At 35.4% G+C, this 21,618-nt stretch overlaps 1 protein-coding gene across 2 annotated transcripts in view; it reads right to left on the bottom strand.

Moving 5' to 3' along the window:
• The window catches only part of LOC134848178 (uncharacterized), a 34,509-nt gene extending 19,335 nt beyond the window's left edge, over nt 1-15,174 (bottom strand). Inside the window, exon 1 of one of the 2 annotated variants that reach the window (XM_063865551.1) lies at nt 14,244-15,174. In XM_063865551.1, coding sequence (XP_063721621.1) covers nt 14,244-14,653 — 410 coding nt within the window. In that variant the 5' untranslated portion in view covers nt 14,654-15,174. Of the gene's footprint in view, nt 1-4,951; nt 6,595-14,243 lie in introns of those variants that run through there. The other variant, XM_063865558.1, reaches the window with a different exon arrangement.
• Nucleotides 15,175-21,618: the final 6,444 nt, after the last annotated feature.

Raw genomic sequence — 21,618 nt, 5'->3', positions numbered from 1 at the left:
AAAATAATAGATTTCTAATAAAATATTCTCATGTCTGGAAAACAGCGTGAACATTATAGATTATAGACTTAACACAATAAAACTGCCAAAAAATGTTTGGCCATGATCACGAATTAATGTACTCACTCAATTTAATATTTAAAAACTACACGGTGAAAGCAGTCCGCTGGGTTGGTTCAATGTAAAAGTCAGCCTGTTATAGCGATTGAGTTTGAACTAAAGGTGCAATGGAACTACAATGCATCGCATCGAATCGCTATCAAATTGAGTCTTAGCGGGAGAAACACAGATTAGCAAGCATCAATGCACCAGTCAAGTTTTGAGGTAGGAAAAAAAGATGGGAATAGATTGATTATCAATCGATCCTTCCCAGCGCAGAGAGATAAGACCAGATTACTTGTTTCAGTATCGCATCAAATGAAATCCGTATTATTAGATATACATAGCCGCCGCCACAACCGCTCTTTCACCTACATACTTGTATAGCATTACCGATTAATTAATTTCCTTAAAATGAGAACAAAAACTACCTACACAAGCTTCCTTAATGCCTTCAAATCCACGTTCAGAAAAAAAAAAGTACCTCTATTGTATTACGTCACTAAATTGAGAAGACAAGGAATACATTTACAATGACAATAGATCCCAACCCGCAAATTTTTCTGACTCAAAGATAGAATCGTATCACGGACACAAGATGGAAGGTGAATTATGAGGTTAGGCACCTTTTTTTTCAAACGAAAATGTTGAGCTCAGAAAAAAAACACAACTTGAAAAAAAATCAACCTCAAATTAAGTTAATCTTCTTAGCTGTAACTTTTTTTGATTTGTCATAAAGAATACGGCTCTAGGTTTGTCATATTAACTTAAAAGCAAAGTTCAGTCAAAACGTGTCCAGACTATGGTCGTTAAGAATAACGCTTGATCCCAAATCCCACAAGACAAGAACTTTTAAATCAATCGATTGGTTTGATGTCACATTTTAGGGTTCAGACGCCATTTGATTGCTGATGAGTTTACCCGTTTAGTTGACTGACAAACAGCCAAATCAGAGACCCCTAGAAACCACACTTCAGCTTAACAATGAATTTTGTAAACAGTTACCCATATGGCACTATTCCTTCAGCACCACTCCCCATGCTTGCCCACAGACCGCCACGACCGAACTTTGATCAGATCAAACGTGTGATTTCATATCAACAAACAACGGTTGCTTTTGATTGAAGCTTTGTTTGTTATCAATGGTAATAATTTAAATGCGAACCCACATAGGCGGGTGTGGGTTAGGTTAATGGCTTTCAAACACTACAGACATAAATTACTAACTCGAAACCAAATTCAATTTGGACCGCTTAGCGAACATTCTAATCATAGAAACAGAACTAAAGAGCTCCAGCTGATTTTATTCTTTAGTCTAATAACAATCCATATGGTTCACACAACTTCTAATAATAACACAAATTTCAATCAGGCGTCATTTGGGTAAACGAACAACTTTGTAGTACACACTTTGGTCTATTTAAAGCCATGGTAAATATTTAATAAATTCATATAAAGGTCGTACACTCGTACTATCTATCCTATTAGGGTGAATCGGTAGGCTGATGGTTCATTATTAGTGGTGATATTTATATTTGCCGACTCGAATTGAGAGATTAGATAATTTGCATCAGATGGCACGAGGGTGGTCAAATACAAAACGATTCGACAAAGATTGAACTCACGTCTCACGCGGAAACAGAATGATACGAGGGTGTTTAATAAAAGACAATGCAACCATATCGAGGTAAGAAGATAAATTGGATCAGATGGAACGAGGGTGGTCAAATACAAAACGATTCGACAAAGATTAAACTCACGTCTCACGCGGAAACAGAATGATACGAGGGTGTTTAATAAAAGACAATGCAATCAACTCGAGGGAAGTAGAAGTTCAAATCAAGGCCATCCTTCAAGGCTACAACTTCATAACTTGATTTCAATCAAGGAACGATGTTCGGTCAAAATCACACGCCATGCTCAAAATGTCAATCACGAGACAAAAATAAACAGCTTTTGATTTTTACAAAAAAGTCCCGTTACGAAAATTGTTAAAACACACCGTATGCAAAACTTCCAAAACTCTAAACAAACACGAGTTTTATTTTTCACAGACACAATTAACTTCGCACACACAATTAACAAAAAGGAACTCCAAAAGCTGGAAAAAAACGTGATAAAAAATCAAACCAGTCGCATGCCTCAAAACACTCAGCCAAGGGAGCCAAAAAACTATCTTAATGAAAAAAGACCAACCATTTACTGCCCTATATAAGCAAAAAAAAACCTGCATATTTGTAAACTTGCCATTTTGATCTTGCTTCGAATTGCACCATTTTTTGAACCAGTTTAACACAGAGGCGAAGTTGCACTTCGCCTACACAATTAAAAATATGACCAATAACGCTACTGGAAAAAACTGAATGAGTAAAACTTAGGGTCTACAAAGTTTCTAAAATGGCGCACGCCAATTATGAGTCTACAAGCCAATGACGCAAGCCAATTATAACGCATTAGCAGTATCAGCCAATTTGAAAAAAAACAAGAAATTTACCAACTAACATGCCTCAATTTATAGAGCGGACGCACTTTAGCTAGTATACGAAAAAGTTCATTTAAAACATCCGACCCTGCCAAGGTTCGAATCCTCTTATTTTGTTGCTGATCTCCTTCCCTACCTCTACGCTACAGATCCATGATACTTGAAAGTTAAAAAGCTTTTTGTAATATAATAGTCTGTTTTAATATCCTTAGCATTGGCTGTACTTAATAGCTGGTTATCAAAAAGAACACTTTCAAAATGAACACATTTTGTCGCAACAATATTTGCGACTAATTGGAAAAAAGTGTTCATAGTATAACACAAGCATTGCTTGTGTAATTACGTTAAAAAAGCGTTGTACAGGGTTACAATATCCATGCTTATCGCAAGGGTAAAAACGTTGTAAGAAACTAGTGATTGCAAAACATATGTCTTATATACGGAAAACTAATTTGCAAATACTTGCAAGACAGCTCGTATAAGGGCGAAGCCCTGAACGTTCCGACTGCACTTTAAGATCTATGAAGGAAGTGTTCGCTTTAAAAAATGGATAAACTTCCATATTTATTTGCTTCGTCTTAAAATAAAAGGAAAAAGTAAATTCAACAGGACAGCTCGTATCAGGGCGGAGCCCTGAATTTTCTAACTGCGTTTCAATTTATATGGAGTAATTTAAACACAGAGGTGAAACAGAACTTCGTAACAATTGCGATACACCAAACCACTGACTTCTAAAAAATATTTCTGAAAAAAAAATGAAAAAAAAAAATTACGCATAATCAGACTTGGTAAAATTAAAAATTACTCCTTTTTCAGATATAGTAAGAAAAATTGTTTAAATTGGAACAAAAATGAATTCAAAACCCTTTCCGAAAAAATACGTTTAAAAAACGAAAATTGAGCCGACAGAAAAAAAAAGATACTGAGCACGAATTACATATTAGCTCCGACTTTTAAAAAAGTGACAGAATATTTGTCTGCGAGTAGTCTTTAGAAAAACTTTTTATAAATTCTGAAAAAAATCATGATCACCATTATTTGAGGCATGCTAATTGGTCCAAACAAGGCGTTACTAGAGAAATATATCACTTTGGACTTTACATTGTATATTCGGGGAAAGTTTGCGTGTGTAAAGAAATGGAATTATCATCTAACTTCATTTTTTAAAATTTTATTAAAAGCCGCTTGACCAAAAACCACTGCTGATATTTTGAAAACAGTCAAGGCTATTCAGCGCTCCACTCTGGTTTTTGCAGTCATGTATATTTATATAGCAAAAGGCATATTGATATGCCTCGAGGTGCATGTAAGCAGCTCTCATTCTCGCTACTTTAAGACATCGTATAAGAATTCGGCGTTATGTGTCACAGGATTGTGCTGACCGTTATTCCGCTAGCAAAACTGATTATGGCGACAATGCGTAGCAAGCGATAATTCGTCGCAATTATGAAAAAATGAAAATTCACCGCAAACTTAAATCAATCAAATTTAAATCAAAACTAGCGAGCGCGTCTCCATGAAACTTCAGACATGCTCCAAGTCTCTTTCAGACAAGCTAATCAAAAACGAAACGATTGACTTACTTAAACTGTTTCGCAACTTAACGTATAAAATTTTCCTAAGCAAGCTAATCAAGCAATGAAACTTCAAAACAAATGTTTTGTCATAGCGCAATCGGTTCGCCATAAGTTTAAATTTATGAAAGCAAGCTATTGAAGAGATGAAGCTTTGATAGATGGCAACTAATTTTAAAAGCAAATCGATTTGTGCAAAATTCAATTATTGTATCAAACCATTGAAACAATGAACCTTAAATTTTGATAGTCAGTTAAAGCAAGCTATTGAACTGATTAAACTCCGAAAAATTTCAAGTTCTTTTATCGACTGAATCGGTTTGAAAAATTGAAAATTTTCAAGGCAAGTCATTCAATCAATGATTTTGAAGCTTTTCAAGTTAAGTCATAAGTCGTTAAGTCACAGAAATCAGTTGACAAAACATTTTTTTCAGTAAGCTATTTAAAATATTCCATTTGTTTCATACAGCGAACAACCTAGTGAACGATTACAGATGCGAATAAAAGACTATCAAGAAAACTTTCAAATTCATTTCGTTTAAATTATTCAAAACCATTCACTATTAATGAACTACTTAATTCTCGGTACGCCCTCCCACAACCCGGCAATACAAATCCACTTCGTCATAGATCCCACATATATTTTTGAACTTCCTTGCGAGACCCCTAATAATTTAGAACCCAAACACTTGGAACCCAAACGCAATTTTGTCCGGGGAGAGGGAAAGAAACTACTTTTTGGTCCGCTATCGCCTTAAAATTTAGTCAAGAAAAAACTAGAGGCATGTCAATTCACCTTTTTCCTTTCAGAAGAGAAGTCTTGCTCACACTGGACCGTACTGGCTGATCACATACTACTTCTGGCATTTCCAGAGAGCTGTCCTGATTATTTCCCTCGCTCGCGCCCAAATCGCCAGAGCATGTCTTACAGGACACGGTGGCGAACACATTATGTAATAACGAAGTAAAGTAAGCAAACCAATCTGGTGCTAAATTACGCCCTGTACCCACGCTGTGGTGTGAAAAAGAGCTACTTTTGCGCCGATTTGCGTCCGGAATCATCGCTGGATCACCGCAACAATCTTCAGAAGTAAAAGTTTGAGAGTAGCGGAAAAAAGTCATTTCGGAATCGGCGGCTATCATTAAATTTGAATCATCAGCACAATTTTGTTTCGCAATTGTCGACTTCATCAAAGCTGTATATAGTCAAAATTACCACCTTTGATTTCAAATGCTCAATGAACTACTTGAAACATTGGCCGCGTCACTCGAATTAATAATTTGATGCTGGTTGATCAAAGGTTCACATTGAAAAGCAAACCCGCAACAATGTGACCACAATAATGATTTATAAACCGTAACTTTGAAAGCCCGAGAACGCAACTCTAAGGTTGTTTGCGCCGCAAAATCCGTTTACTTAATCAAGTGATGTTTTCGTGCTGAACAACTTAAATATTACTCTCAGCAATTTACCATCGGTGAATTAGAAAGCCACGAATCTATCTTGGTAATACGGTCTTGTCTGAGAATTCCAATTCAGAAGCACTCGCTTGCAACAAGCAGTAAAAACGATTGTATCAGAGGTAAAATAATGTATAATATTAACTCCAACTTTTTGTTAATAGTATAACGAACATAAAAATCGAATTGAGAAAAAATAGAGGTCAACTTTTTTAGAAACACTTTACATGCAAGCCTTTTTGCCAAAACTCATTTTTCAAGGTCGTTTGAATGTTGAATCCTTCAATCGACTATCAAAGATACTTGATTAAATCAGTCAATCCAATTTTTGCTCCAATAGACGAACTTATTTGCCTCACCATACTCTAGAATTGATTTTTTCCGCTCTCTAGACATTTACACCAGCTCAATAAACCCAGACTTCGACAGACCTTGAGACTGTTTCTGATATGGAACCAACAAGGACTTTAAAATGCTGCACTGACTTGTTTTTTAACCAGTCTGATTTTAGATCGGCAAATTACAAAGTAGAATTAACTCAGTGAGATAAACAGGAGATGAACATTGTCACAGTTTATGACGGACATCGAATACTCGATCATAAAAACACCACACCTTCTTGCTTCAACTGGACAAGCTAGCTTATTACTTGCGTTTGTTAAACTTAACATGCTGCTTCATTACTCGTCAACTGAACCAACTCACAGACTTGTCTCGCGCAGAGGCAACATTGGAGACTTTCTGGGCCAAGACATTTTGAATAGGTAGGATCTCCATCTTTAAGTGTTTTATGGGCAATGGCAGACTTCGGATGATCGCAAAAGGGTCATTTAAACTCGTAAAACTATCTTTTTCAGATGGGCCAATTTGATCTTCCGAGCTCGTCCAAATCAATGAAAAGCTCGATGCAGCAAAAAAATGTGCGGTAAATCCTATTTTGACCATAAAATGACTTCTTTTGGCGCGGACTCCTGCCTCGAAATAAGTTTATACGCAGAGGCCAATCGGAGATTCGCATCACTTGCAGTACCCCACAAATATAGCATTGCAAGCTAGTAGCTAGTTTTTCAACAAAAAAATCGAACATAGCCAGCAGACAGTTAGAAAAGCGTCAATGAATGCATAACAAAAACAGAAATAGTGAATTCATTTTGAAAAATGTATTAAAGCTCATTAATTTTTAAGAACAGTTAAGGATAACTACTTTTCTGATAAAGTTAACTGTTCTTAAAAATTAATGAGCTTTATGGGCATACATTTTTCAAAATGAATTCACTATTTCTGTTTTTGTTATGCATTCATTGACGCTTTTCTAACTGTCTGTTGGCTATGTTCGATTTTTTTGTTGAAAAACTAGCTACTAGCTTGCAATGCTATATTTGTGGGGTACTGCAAGTGATCAATTTGAGAAAACTAGAACAATAGAGTTTCTATTCCGCTGGGAAATTAAAAACCTCTCAAAACTAGTGACTTTTACACTTCTGCTGTTCAATAAAGGAGTTGGCATTCAATTTTAACAAAGGAAATGAACTGCACTTAAAACGAAACCAAACCGCCAAAAATCGATATTGCGCGTGAGAAGAAAATCATCACGACCTATATAAGAGACTACGTTCATTGACGCTGAAATTTTTATAGTTGTGGTTTTGCAGCTTTCTGCAATGTTGAATTTTTTATAAGTTCAGAAACAATCGCCAGTAACAACCTTCAACACAATCGCCACTAACTACTTTGAATAAGTAATCAGAAGCCTTAACGGAGCGGTATTTGGCCGTCAAAAATTAGGTAACTCCCATTGAGCCGAAAACTGCCATGAATTGTCAAAAATCTTTTTCCCGTAAATCGACGCATAGATCACTGAGCCGATAAAACGTTTTGAGAACACATAGGTAAAAAATCTAAAACAAGGAGTTAAAAAAATCAGATGTAAATAACAATTACAGTGAAAGTGCTTGCCGCACAAAAAAAAACCTCTGACAGCAAAAGAACATCCGGGACAAGGCAACTAAGCCGACAAAAAATAAGAGGACAAAAAGGCCGAACACTTTAAACGGAATTTAAAACTCCTAAACGGAATTTAAAACAAGAATCTATGGAACTGAAAGTCCTTGAAAAAATCATGTCCTGGCCAGATTCAAACCTAGGACCTTTTCTCATCCAGGCGTACTTGCTACACCTAGACCAAGTGTGCTAGAGAAGCTAAGAACTTCGAAGCTAAGAACTTCGCAGCTTTTATTAAATCAAATTATTCTGTTGAGCAAGGTATACCGAAAAAAGCCTATATTCCTAAAAGCAAGCAAAAAACAGCTAATTTTTCAGCAAAACTCTAGTATTTGAAGAGGTAATTGAACTCTAGAAAACTGTCATAGTAGAGTTTTGCTGAAACAATTAGCTATTTTTTAGGAATTACCTGCTCCAATACACGAAGTATTTGTAAATTTTTAGCATTTTTGTCATTGTTTTTCTAAATGGCACAAAAACTTGTTCGCTTGGTCAGCTATTTAAGAAATTAATGAAGGAAAATATTGAATTAGGTCAAAAACCTGACAGTAATAATGGGAATAAAAATATCCATTAAAGGCAGGATGCTCTGAACTAATAACATCCCTGAAATTTTATCAGCTTTACAATAGCGTTATAGGGACAAAATAAACCTTCAGGCAAGAGATTCTTAACTCTTCAAATGCAACTAGCATTGTCTGGCTTCTCTTGAAAGTCTGGGGGCGTGGAAGAAAAAAGAAGGTTAACTTGAGAACGACAACAATTAAAATTGGAAGATGCAAGCTTGGCTGAATGCTTTATAGTCAAGGAAAGAAAGATAAGGGAAACCAATCGATCTATTGTCACATTCAATTTTGTCAAATTGCATAGCATCCTTATTTTACTCAAATGGTCATGCATACAGATTATGATCCGATTTGAACAAACCGTAAATTTTGATCACCAATTCAGACTACGCAACTTTACTGTATAAGAGACATAGGAAAAACATTTCCAGGCAACCAATTGACAAAAACATGAAAAGAGTGCGCTATTTCTAGAGCTCTTTGAGGAAGATTCAACACAAAGGCGAAGCTGAGCTTCGCACCACTTGCGATACAAATATGAATGTTATGAAAATCAAACGGAAAAAATTCAAAAAATCGTTTTTGTCACAAAGCCCAAAATATCCGGAACAAAATTGCCTGCACCATAAGAAACTCTAAAGAGAAATCGGGAATGCTATACAAAAGCCAGGTTTTCAAAAAAGTCCTTTCTGCGGAACTAAGCAGACAGACAAGAATGTAAATTAGCTAAAATTTTCTATTTGCAAGAAAAACAAAACTCAATTGGAATCGAACTTCCGGGGTTCGTTGTCTCAAGCATGAGTGTTACAGCAACTTGAATAAAGCTGAACCATCGAGCTACGGGAAATGGGGCGACAAAAATAAACAGATGCAAAAGAGGGCCCGGCCGGATTCGAGCCGCAAATCTTTGCCATCTCAAGCAGTTGTTTTACCTCTTCGCCAGATGGTTGATTGGATTTGAATTTATAATTACCAAGCGGTAACAAAGCCGAAAAAAAAGAGCAAAAACCCTTCATGCCGAAAAAAAATTCAGAAAAGTTCTTAACTTATAAAAAATGTCAAGTCCCTTTTCCCGTCATAGCTCTCATACACACACAAAAAAAAAACTTTTTTTTCGGATGTAACGACGCAATACCGGGCCACTAAATCTATATCAATTAGGTCGAAACTTTTTAAACCGATGAAAAATATGAAAAAAACTACTGAAATCTTAGTAAATCGGGCTGGTTAATTTACAACCAATGTGAAAAGCAAAATTCTATTCGGCCGGATTTTCAAAATGCCAAAACAATTGCAGTTGAAATTGTTTACAGCAAAATAAAAGATTCTTAGATGTGACAACTAAACCGACAAAACAAGCACACAAATAATAGAACAAAATTTTTTTGAACCGGAACAATTATCTTTTGAAAAAAAACTGGTCCTGGTCGGATTCGAACCCAAAAACTTTGCCATCCCAGGCGTATTCGTTACCACCAGGCTAAGCGTGCAAGAGACACTACAAATTTTGAATTCTTTATAAACCAAGGTACCACCAGTAGGCTAATGAGTCATGTGGACAAAGTTGTTTACGGGGAAAAAAGTCTAGTGCCCAAATGCAATACCCTTGCTATCGCAAGGGTAATATTATGGCTTTCAAATGATTCAATTGGGGGAGATCCCATAGCAGTCATTCAATTCTCTATATCTCACTTATTGCTCCAACTTTCTGAAGAAAACCGAATATTTGGGGTGATTTTTTACGAACAGTTTATAACAAAAAAATATATATACCCCATTGAAGATATCGACTCCCTGAAATCAAATGTATAAAATAGTCTGCCTCGATCATTTTTTAGCAAAGATCTGGGAGTGTAAAAATTGCCAAATCGGCCATGCTCAGGACTAATTTATGTGCGCTTTCAAAATTTTATTCTTAATGCTGAAAGCGTAAAGTGAACTAGCGTTTAACGCACCTTCGGTGCTTCGAAATTTTTCGACAACTCAGTAAAAACCGCATATATTGGAAACAACATCTGCAAACTTTTAGTGTACTCTGACTGCACCCAATTACAAACTTTAATTTTTTTTTTAATTCCCATTTTAAAAGCGTCATCTCAAAAACTTAATGGGCCTCTGGAGAAATTTGGAGGCCAGATTTGTAACCACTGAGAGTCCCTGAGAGCACCCTACTATAGAGTAAGGAATCCAAAATTTTGTGAACTTTTTTAAACCTAAGTTTCCCGAAAAAAAATTGAAAAAAAAACGTCTTATCTCGGAAACTAAAAGGATTTGAGCAGTCATATTAAGAGGCAATATTTGAGACGCCTGGGTGTACGCTGACAATAAGGTTGTATCTTCATCATGCTGGTAGTTTCAAATTTTTTGAATTTCTTTGTAGATAAGTTCTTGGAGAAATTTTGAAAAAATCAAAAAACGTCACTTCTCGGAAACTAAAAGCATTTGAGCAGTCGCATTTATCATTCGCATGTGGCAAGATTTGCAACTCTTTTAGAGTACCCTGACAACACCGAACTATAGCGTTGGGAATTTCAAATTTTGAAAAAAAAATAATTTTAACTTTTTGAAAATGTTGAAAAGTCACAAAAAAACGTCACATCTCGAAAACTACAAAGAATTGGGCAGCCATATTTGGAGGCAAGATTCGCAATCCTTGAGATTACTCTGACAGGACCTAACTACAGGGTTGGGAATTTCAGATGTTTAAAGAATAATAGTAATTTAAGTTTTCTGAAATTTTTTTTAAAAAATCACAAAAGACGTCATATCTCGAAAACTACTAAAATTTGAGCAGTCACACTTGGAGGCAAGACTCTCAATCTTTGAGAGTACTCTGAAACGACCTAACTACAGGGTTGGGAATTTCAGATTTTAAAAACTTATAATAATTTATGTTTTCTGAAAATTTTTGAAAAAATCACAAAAAACGTCATATCTCGAAAACTACAAAAAATTGAGCAGTCATATTTGGAGGCAAGAGTAGCAATCTTTGAGACTACTCTGACAGGATTCAACTACAGGGTTGGGAATTTCAGATTTTGCAAAAAAAAATTAATGTTAGTTTTCTGAAATTTCTTTTGAAAAAATCACAAAAAACGTCATATCTCGAAAACTACAAGGATTTGAGCAGTCATATTTGGAGGCAAGATTTGTTACTCCTTAGAGTACTCTGGCAGCATCCAACTACAAGGTTGGGAATTTCAAATTTTGAGAAATAATTTAAGTTTTCTGAAAATTTTTGAAAAATCACAAAAAACGTCATATCTCGAAAACTACAAAGAATTGAGCAGTCATATTTGTAGGCAAGATTCGCAATCTTTGAGATTACTCTGACAAGAACCAACAACAGGGTTTGGAATTTCAGATTTTGCGAAAAAAATTATGTTTTCTGAAAATTTTCTGAAAAAATCACAAAAAACGTCATATCTCGAAAACTACAAGGATTTGAACAGTCATATTTGGAGGCAAGATTTGTAACTCCTTAGAGTACTCTGACAGCGCCCAACTACAAGATTGGGAAATTCAGATTTTGCGAAAAAAAATATGTTTTCTGAAAATTTTCTGAAAAAATCTCAAAAATCGTCTTATCTCGTTAGCTAAAATGAAAATGATTCGGGCATTCAAATTTGGAGGCCAAATTCGCAACCCCTAATTCGATATTGGGCTGCTTAATTTAAACGCGGTAAAAAAACCACTAAAATCAAATTGGAAAATCGAAAAAAAATTCTTAACCATTGCAATTAACGATATAGCTTAAACATGCAAAAATAATACGTTGAAAAAGCTTAAACATGGCGAGATAGTGAAGCCCGCATTTAAATATATAATTCGCAACCCCTAATTCGATATTGGGCTGCTTAATTTAAACTCGGTAAAAAAACCACTAAAATCAAATTGGAAAATCGAAAAAAAATTCTTAACCATTGCAATATAGGATATAGCTTAAACATGCAAAAATAATACGTTGAAAAAGCTTAAATATGGCGAGATAGTGAAGCCCGCATTTAAATATGTAATAGATTATTTTAAGCGTGGCAAATTATTCCGCACAACAAAAGCGTTCCAATTTTAAATGAGGCCAAAACTTACAGTTTTTCAATGTTTGCTTTCATCAAAAACTATTCGATATGGATTAAGAGGCAGTCAGCACATTCAGGGCTTTGCCCTGGTATACGAGTACCCTTTTTTCCAGGTTTTGAAAAAAGTGACAGAATATTTGTGCTCGAGGCGGTTTTTTTTCTCCACACAAAATTCAATTTTTAACGGAATTGTTTAATAGCATTCAAAAGGTATTTGTTGTCTTGGTCTCAAATTTAAAATAGATATTTCATCTGTGATCATTTTTTGTATAAGTATAAGGATTTTAAGATTGCCAATTGGGGTCAATTAACGGGCTATTTATTTCGTGCTATTACCGCGTTAGCGGAGATTTAATCCGTATTAGAAATTGTTACAAATTGAATTGAAGCAAGCTTTATGGTCGATTTCATCCTTTGCCATACGCAAACAAGACTGCTTGTATCAGGGCAAAGCCCGGAATGTTCCGACTGGCTATAAACTGGTCTCGAATAGTTTGTTGTTAATGAAATATAGTCGTGTATGGAATTAATAAGACAAATTAGATAGCCTCAATTCAATTACGAACGATTTCGTGGCGCGAATAATTCGCAAAAAGCATGGAATTAATAAGACAAATTAGATTGCCTCAAATCAACTTCGAACGATTTTGTGGTGCTGGATGATTCGCAAATAACGCGCGTTAAACTTTCAACTTCTAAGTACCACAGCGCTCTTTTAGTCACGTTAGTATATTAGTGAGCGTTTCACAGCAAGGTGTAAGTCAGGAAAATCTAGAGGTTAGCGCGCACCATCTGGGACCACGAAGATCCATGAACAGATCCCGAGATATTTTTGAGAATTGGTCTGAATAAAAAACCACCTCGAGCATATATATTCCTTATTTTCTTCGAAAGTCGGAACAAAAATATCCTTTTGTATTTTACATAGTGTAGGGGGATGATTTACAAAAAAACAGCAAAAAAAAATGAAAATGTTTTTTGTTAATTAATTATTTTATTATAAATTAATCCATATAAAATAAAATGCAGTCGGATTTTTCAGGGCTTCGCCCTAAGACAAGCAGTCTAGTTTTTTCTTCCTAACGATTTGAATTTGGAAACTTGTCATGACTAATCGACTTCTTGAACTAAAAACTTGCCAACTGAATAGAAACAGATTGTGAACTTAAACTTAGGATTGGTTTTCGAAGTCATTAATCTGGACACAGCACTTGGCAAGTCAACCAGGCGTAATAATTTTTCTGAAACTTGAATTTTTTTCGCAAACCTGTGGTAAAAAAACGATACGGACACGAACTCAAACTTGAAGCCTGTCTCCACAAGACGGAAAGGTCGACTTTCCGACCCCACGTCGGAATAATGTGAAATGGTATAATGGAGGTTCATATGTTAAGCAAAAATAAATGTAACATTCCTTACTAAACTATCTTTCAGAGAACAAAATTTCTCACACGAAAAAACAGGAGTCCTACAACTGAGTAGCACACAAAATTGCGTCTAAAAATCAAAACGTGGGAAATTAAGCCGACATATAGTTTGAAGCAAAAGTTAATGCAATGCAACTTCTGAATACAAAAATATGGATCAGCCAGTCTCGGCAAAGACAAACTCAAACCTTTTATGACTTGAACCGAACGTTTATTGATTTATAAGTTTTCCGTTTTTACTACTTCGACTTATTGCACCTCGCATTTAACCTCTAGACTCGAGAAATGTTTTTGTTAATCAAAAGCATTTAACTCGATTCTCGCATTTAATTAGTTTTTGTTAATCTGATTCTCCGGTATACTTGTTTTCCTGTATACTCAATTTCCTCGCCTAAAAAACCAAGTAACCGGCTGCAATAACCTTGTTGATCGCAAGGTCAATTAATATTAATATTAACAAAACCTAGCTTAAACAAAGTTGGTCTGATAAGAACAATGAATCCCAGTTAGTGTTGATTTCAAAAAATGATAGGAACGCACTAAATTAGACTAACATTTCTTTCCCATCTTTTTTCTCCCACGATTCTCTCATCTTAATTGATTTGTCGTCACATGTCAAAGTTTCCTGCTCGTTTAAACTATGAGACGAAGGTTGATGATAAACATACTTCGTATGCTGTAAACTCCCGCCTCCCTTTCCGTCTAAACTGAGAGAAGCCCTCGTTTTATACTTGGAGCGTTTCACTGAACTACTATTACTTCTTTTGTAGCAGTCATTGGAGCCGTTAGATTGCATGCTCTGGTTTTTTTGGTGCGAGTTAGGGGGTTTCTTTTCGATGCAGGTGAAGATGTGCGCCGGTGGCTGCTCTGAAGATTCGGAATTAGAGACGCAACACCTTGCAGAAATGCAGGTTAACATCTGACGAAAGGTGAGCGAGGCGATTTGAACCAGGTTTGGAAACATTGGTCGCTTATTTGGGGATTGCTGATTTGGGGAAAGATGAATTAAGAGCAACTTGGGAGTTGAAGCGAACGAATCTGTGTTTGAACAATTTTTCAGTTTCGTCACTCGAACGAACAAAAACAATAGAACGAGATATGATGGGAGGAGTTTGAAATTAATTACAAAGGTGCGCTTAAATAGTCAGGAAAGTAAATTAGGCTGTAAGTACGGACTCAGAAAATGGAAATGAGCTTCCTAAGCAGTGAAACAATCCTTTAAAAGGTCGATGAAAATATCGCAGTAAATTGAAACAACAACTGGTAAGCAAAAGCAGTACCGCCACAATCAGCGCAAACGTTTATTTAGAAGCTTGCAACGCAGAATAAAATAGTCGTGGCGTCAAATGCACAAGAAAAATGGTAATAATTTTTAAGCATACCACGCTACGGTTTTCTACAAGCATAATACACAATCAGGTGTTACGCAGCTGACTACTTGCGGTTTAAAACTGGCATCGGTGCAAAATGACGTTTCAGCCATCATAAGCAGAAAAAAATCAATTTTATTTATTTTTAGTTTCTCTTTTTTTTAGTAGCAGCGAGTAGTAGCAATCGACAACAGAAAGCATCATATTACGCCAATATGCCAATTCATTATGCATGCTCAATCAACGCTGGAGGACAACAATGAACGCTCTTATGTTGATTCACTTTTAAGTCGGTCATATAACTAAAAAAACAGTCAATGAAGCACGTGAAATAAAAAATGAGACGAAGGCTGAGTAACTTTTATTGTTTCCTAGTCGTGACCTTTTCCGCAACTGGGGTTCACACAACAATGTATATAATTGAACCTTAAAAGAACGATAATACGAATACAGAAGGATGGTTAATTTATTTGATTAAATTGGAAGCAATTGAAAAGCTCGGTACAAACTGCAATGAGTTAAATAAATTGAAGCATTTTAAAGTTTGTTCCTGACAACAATCGGATGGAGAAATATCCAGTTTTTACAAACACGTGTATTGTTCTATTTAAAAAAACGATGGTAAAATAGTCAACAGAACGTTTTAAAGCTCAAAATACACTTGCTACACAGTATCTCGCTTTATGGTGCAAGTACATTGGTATGTAAGCCATAAGCAAGAACTTGTAGATGAAAGGGAAACGCCTTTGCTAGCAAACATCTTATCTTGATACCATTGTGTATCCATCCCCTAGATGTTTTTTATCACAAACAAGACATGATACTGCAGTACACACAAAAACAATTGCCTCTACTACATGAGAATGGTTTGTGCCAAAAAAGCCTTCATAAGTTATATTAATAAATTCATGCCACGCCTTGAAGGATAACTTTTCAAATAAAAGCTAGCCAAATGAAGAGCAGCATTGCTATTCTTGAGGCGCAATAGACTTGGTCAATTGAATAATGAAAGGACACACTAAGCAAAAGGTTTCAAAAAGCAAGCTATCTGCGATATCATGCACTAGAAACCGACCTTCAACTAAAACAAGTAAAAGAGACAGATTTATGAAAAAAGCAAACATTCCTAAGCAAAAATCCGATCAGATAAAAACTAATTTTACGAATCTTCCACAGCACTTAAAATAAAATTTTCAGATCACTAAATTTACACAGAAACGAAACGGATCTTCGCTCCACTTGCGATACAACGCAATCATAAAAAAACATAGGTCGAAAAAATGAAAATCGTAGAAAAAATTAGGTGAACCAAAAATTTCGTATGTCTCGATGAAGGAGACCTAATTCCCAACTGAAGCTGGAGGTACGTGTTCGATATTTTTAGAATTTGAAAGATGATGCGAGACGGAAAACGTTATTTCAAAAACTGGACTTTGGCCAAAACCTTAGTTGTTTCTCTATCAAAATAAGTGAGGAGAGTAAAAAAATTGGAGATTTTGGAATTTTCCCACAGACAACATTTTTCTTACAAAAAATTAAAGAGTAGCCGCTTCTGCAGGAAAAAACCACGTAACCGCTTCTTTCGTTTGAACTTTTCATATCAGATTTCATAGTGTACTTTTTAAGAAAATTCAAAAAGTTTCTAAAGCTGAAGTTGCGTGTTTGATACTTTTGAAATTGTTATACTGATGCCGGACAAAATGCATAATTTCAAAAATCTTACAGACTTTGCCCAAAACCTTAGTTGTCACTAAAATAAGAGAAGAGCAACAATTTTTGAGATAATCAATTTTCCCAGGAAAAAATATTTATCAAAAAAATTTAAGGAGTAGCCGCTTCTGCAGGAACAATTATCGCAAACGGTTCTTTTAATTGAACTTTTCAACTCAGATTTGATTGTGTAAACTTTAAGGTAATTCGAAAAATTTCCAAAAACGGTCAAAGTTTTGAAACCATCTTTTGTTTGAAGGCCATTACTTTTTCCTAAAAGAAACTGGACGTAGCAAATGATAAAGATGAGCTTTCACCAACCTGTTGTGTCGATTAAACCAATATCGGATTTGGCAGGATAGTTACTAAGACAAAAACTAAAAACAGTCAAAAAATTAGCTGGTTAACAGTTCCGATAATCATAGCTTTTTCTTCAAGAAAAATGGGCGTAGCCATTTATCCAGAAGAAATTCCTTCAACCTGTTTTTTGTTTGAACCCAAAAACCCAAGTTTGGCATGGTGGTTCTCCAGAAACTTTTCAAGAAACGGTCGGAAAAATCAAATTTTTGACATTTCCGAGGTCCATAATTTTGTCAAAGAAATCTGACCGTAGTCGCCTATGCAAAGGAGCTTCACACAGCCCGTTCAAAATCTCAGATTCGCGTGGGTATTTCGTAAAACTAATAAAATTTAGAAAAAAACGCTCAAAAAATCACAAAACTGACTATTCCCAAGGCCATAATTTTGTGTATAAAACATTTGGGCGAAGCCGTTCATAAAGGGGAGCTTTTGAAATCCGTTCTATTCAATGAAACCAAAACTTTAGATTGAGTAGGCTAGTTTGCGAGAAAATGAAAGAAAAATCAAAAATATGGGTCTGTAGACCGAAGGATGATGACAAGGGGTAAAATAAAAAGAGACCAGGGGAGTATGCACGCACACAAGGGTGCAGAACATCTTGCTAAGGATACCATTTTTTGAAATTCGGTAGAATGTTTTCAAGAAAAAATTAAAATTTTTGTAGAAAGTGGTAAAATTTGCCAAAGCGTCTCAAAAAAATTAAGAAACGCAATGCCATACATTTTCATAATACTTGCTTTTATCAAACAGGAATTTTAGGCAAACATGCCCAGCAAGTGAATTGAAATTCAATTTAGCAACTTACGAACCGGAAAAAAGGCCGACAATTTTGGAGCAGACATCAGCTGAACCGAAAAAAATCGCCTATGATCACTACTAATTGAACCAACTTGAATAACTGATTTTGTTTAACTAGTTGTCTACATTCCGATTTGATAACGCTTACTAATCAGAAGCCTAATAATATTGCTTCAAGCATTGAAAGTGATGAGAATATTGGGACTCGTGTTCTTTTTTTTAACGCAAAATGAGGTAGCAAAGCGAACCGCAAAGTCGTACATCACACTCGTGATTCGAAGTAATGCAGGATATTCTAAGAACAGCATTGCAAACTAAACGTATTTTTAGTGTTATTATCATGATAATACTTGCACAATGGAAAGTTGGTGTATGATTGCATTTCCTACACAAAATTTTTGCCCCTTCTTATGATCCAACAAAACTATTGGATTACTTTTCTCCAAATAAAAATTTGAAAGCATTCGACAAATTTTTTATAATGAAAGTTTTTTAACGGTCCACGAGCTGCATGTGAATGAACTGCTCAAATTTTCATTGCGATCAATATCAAGGCTACATTCTGAGATGATCTTTATTGTTTGACGTACCGTCATATATATGACCAGGTCAACTTTAAATTTGATTAGATTAGTTTAAAAACTCTTAATTCCAGAACTGTTAGATCAAAATTCTAATTCAGCTATTCAACGCCGAGCCCACAAAATTCGTGATGTTTGTATTAAGCAATGAAAAGCTGATCAAATTTGTTTTTTGTTGAAATAATTTACCTAGATGCAAGGATTTTGCCGTAATATGTGAAGTGCCTGCATGTTTCAAGTCGTTTAAATATTTGTATATGGTTTTCAAAGCGTCTTCGGCAATCACAATCAATTCTGTTGATGTCCAAAAATTATTTCTACTGATGTTAGAGAGGCTTCAACGGATGGGACAGTTAGTACAAACAGTAATTTTAAGGCGAATAAGCTAGTTTTGTTTATGAAACCGAATAGGGGTGCCTGTGAATAGCGAGCTTCAGGAAGTTTGGGGGATCGGTATCAACTTTTTTTTTCTTATCAAGTACAAAACTTTCCATAATTAGTTGTTGGAACAGCCCTGTATTGTATTTGTACGAGAACTAATTTTCAACTAGTAAGTTCGGAACCTAACGTCAAGTTTAATACATTCATTGGTTGTTGAAGGGAAAATCTAGAACGAATTGAACTACCAATGCTAGCCACAAGCGTACGTTTTATGCAACAGAACCCAAAGATGATGAGAAGCTGAACAATGTAAAACTTTAAAAACAGATCTTAAAAAAATAAAATATCCAACCAACACTATCCATTACAAAAACGTTTGAAGTATAACAGAACGCTCTATTTTTCTCCATTATATTTGCATACAGAAGCGAAGCAGAGCTTCGCGCCAATTGCGATACCACACAAAAACAGGATTGCAAGCTAGCAAACAGGAAACAAAGGATTACCCCCCCCCCCCCCCCCCCTCCCTCCAGGTCAAGGGGAAACAACCTATAAGGTTAGTAAAAGAGAATATAACTGAACAAAAGTCAGCTGCATAGAAAAGAAGTCAGCAGCCTTTTCCTCCAACTCAGCAAGTGATTCAACTGATTTTGTTAAACTAATTGTTATTAGAAAAAAAGTTTTTATTCCAGTTTGATAACGCTTGCTAATCATGAGCGTAATACTGATAATTTGGAACCAACTTCAAAATTATAACTTGATTTCACCACTTCAATTCAATTTCTCACCAACAAAGGCGCAACTCCGGTTTGAAATGGGTACCACTATGTTGGTCCCTTGAAAATAACCAGAACCCTTGAAAATAAGACACAGAGCTATCAAATAATTTAAAATTTATAATTGCGCAATTCAGAAAGATGTCACAGGTTTTTTTCAAATGAATTTTGTTTAAAACCTCACAATCTCACCGTTTCAAGGTAGAAAATGCAAAACCCCCAACATTGAGTTTTGAAGACAAATAAGTCAACCCAATTATGGTTGTTAAACCGTAAAATAAGTTGAAGCGAGCATATTTTTTGATATAAACCAGATAGTAATTACAATGGTCAATCTGAACATAATTCGCGAAATTTTTGAAATGATTATAGTCACAAATTAGTTTTCAAAATTATAACATGCGAAATGCATGCAGGACCTGTCTATCATAGTTGCTTTTTTTGTGGGACTACTCTATCATAGTAGTAACCTGAAATGTAATAAAAAAACTGGTATCAATCCGAACATGTTTTTTTTCAATTTAGATACCGATTTTTACCCAAGTTGTTAAGGTTCTGTTAAAGTTGACGATCACACAAAGCCATTGGACAAAATCGGAACACTTCAATATTAGTTTAAATGGGCGCACAGACAATTCGGCCAAAGACAATTCAGTCAATTTGAAATTCAGACAATTCAGCCAAAAATATACGGACAATTCAGCCAGTTTTACAAAAACTCTAAGAAAAAAAATCGGAGTATGAGTTACTTCTCGGTTTAAAGTCGCCGGTGGGCGCGCGTCGCCGCGATAACCGGCTCTAAATTTCGTAGAGTCCTACCCTCTGTTGGCAAGCTCACAACACGTTGGCGCGACTGCGGCGGTCACTATTATTGGCTGAATTGTCTCTGGCTGAATTGTCTGCATACATTTGGCTGAATTGTCCGAATTTCAAATCGGCTGAATTGTCTTTGCCCGAATTGTCTGGATGCGGTTTAAATGACCCAAATGCAGTCTTTCCGACCATGAGTAGTCTGGTACGGTGTGATTATTGTAGATAATTACGTTAAAATTACTTGAATTTACAAGCTGCTTTATTTCGAAAAAATGGATCAACATGAAACTTACGCAACTGATGACGGACACAAGAACTGGGATAGAACATATTTACAATTCGAAAAAGATTCGAGCATCTTTGCGTTGGTGTTGGGCTGCGGCGTGTAGGATGTATAAAAACAATTCACTCAAATACAAAAAATGTTCTAATGATAACTAATTTCTGAAAGCAAGGCAAAAAATAAACCTGACTGATATTTCAGTTAACCACAACAATTATCAAACCGCAAACTTTATGAATGTGGAAGAAATGAATTGATTATTTTGACATTCAATTGAGCAAGAATCGCATCTTAGTTGAGAAATTAACTCAATAAACTTTTATTTTGGCGAGCTACTACGAATAATAAGACAAAACAATAGTTGCGAAACGAGCTATGAGTGATTCAAACTTCTCAATCAATCAAATTTGAAACACCTGGAGCATAGCTAGAACACAACTTTCGTGAAAATCAATAGGTACAATTTGCACTTAATTTTAAAGTGGCACATAAACCAACCGAGAGTTTTAGAGAATCGATTAACAAAATGGTTACAAAGTGCTCTCAGTGAATTAGAGTCAATAAAATTGAACTCTGGAAGAGGTTAGACGTAATTTTACAACTTTTTTCCTTCACTTCAGGCGATGACCGAAAATTTTTCACGCTCAAACAAGTAACCAATTTTCAAAAGAACGACTACTGATTTAATATTTGTAATAGAAAATTTAAAAACTATACCAGCATATAATTTCGCATGTTTACACTATCTAAAATAACTCGCAGTCGTTTTTTACTGGCATTTTCAAAATTGACCCATTGAAAAAAGGGCAAGTATATTCCTTAAATATAGGTTACGACTCTCTACTTTAAACTGCAGT

The sequence above is a fragment of the Symsagittifera roscoffensis genome, chromosome 1 (assembly GCF_963678635.1).
Source record: "Symsagittifera roscoffensis chromosome 1, txSymRosc1.1, whole genome shotgun sequence".
In the NCBI taxonomy this organism is placed as follows: Eukaryota; Metazoa; Xenacoelomorpha; order Acoela; family Convolutidae; genus Symsagittifera; species Symsagittifera roscoffensis.
The sequence above is the reverse complement of the archived record's forward strand: the minus strand, read 5'-3'. Positions and strand labels throughout refer to the sequence as shown.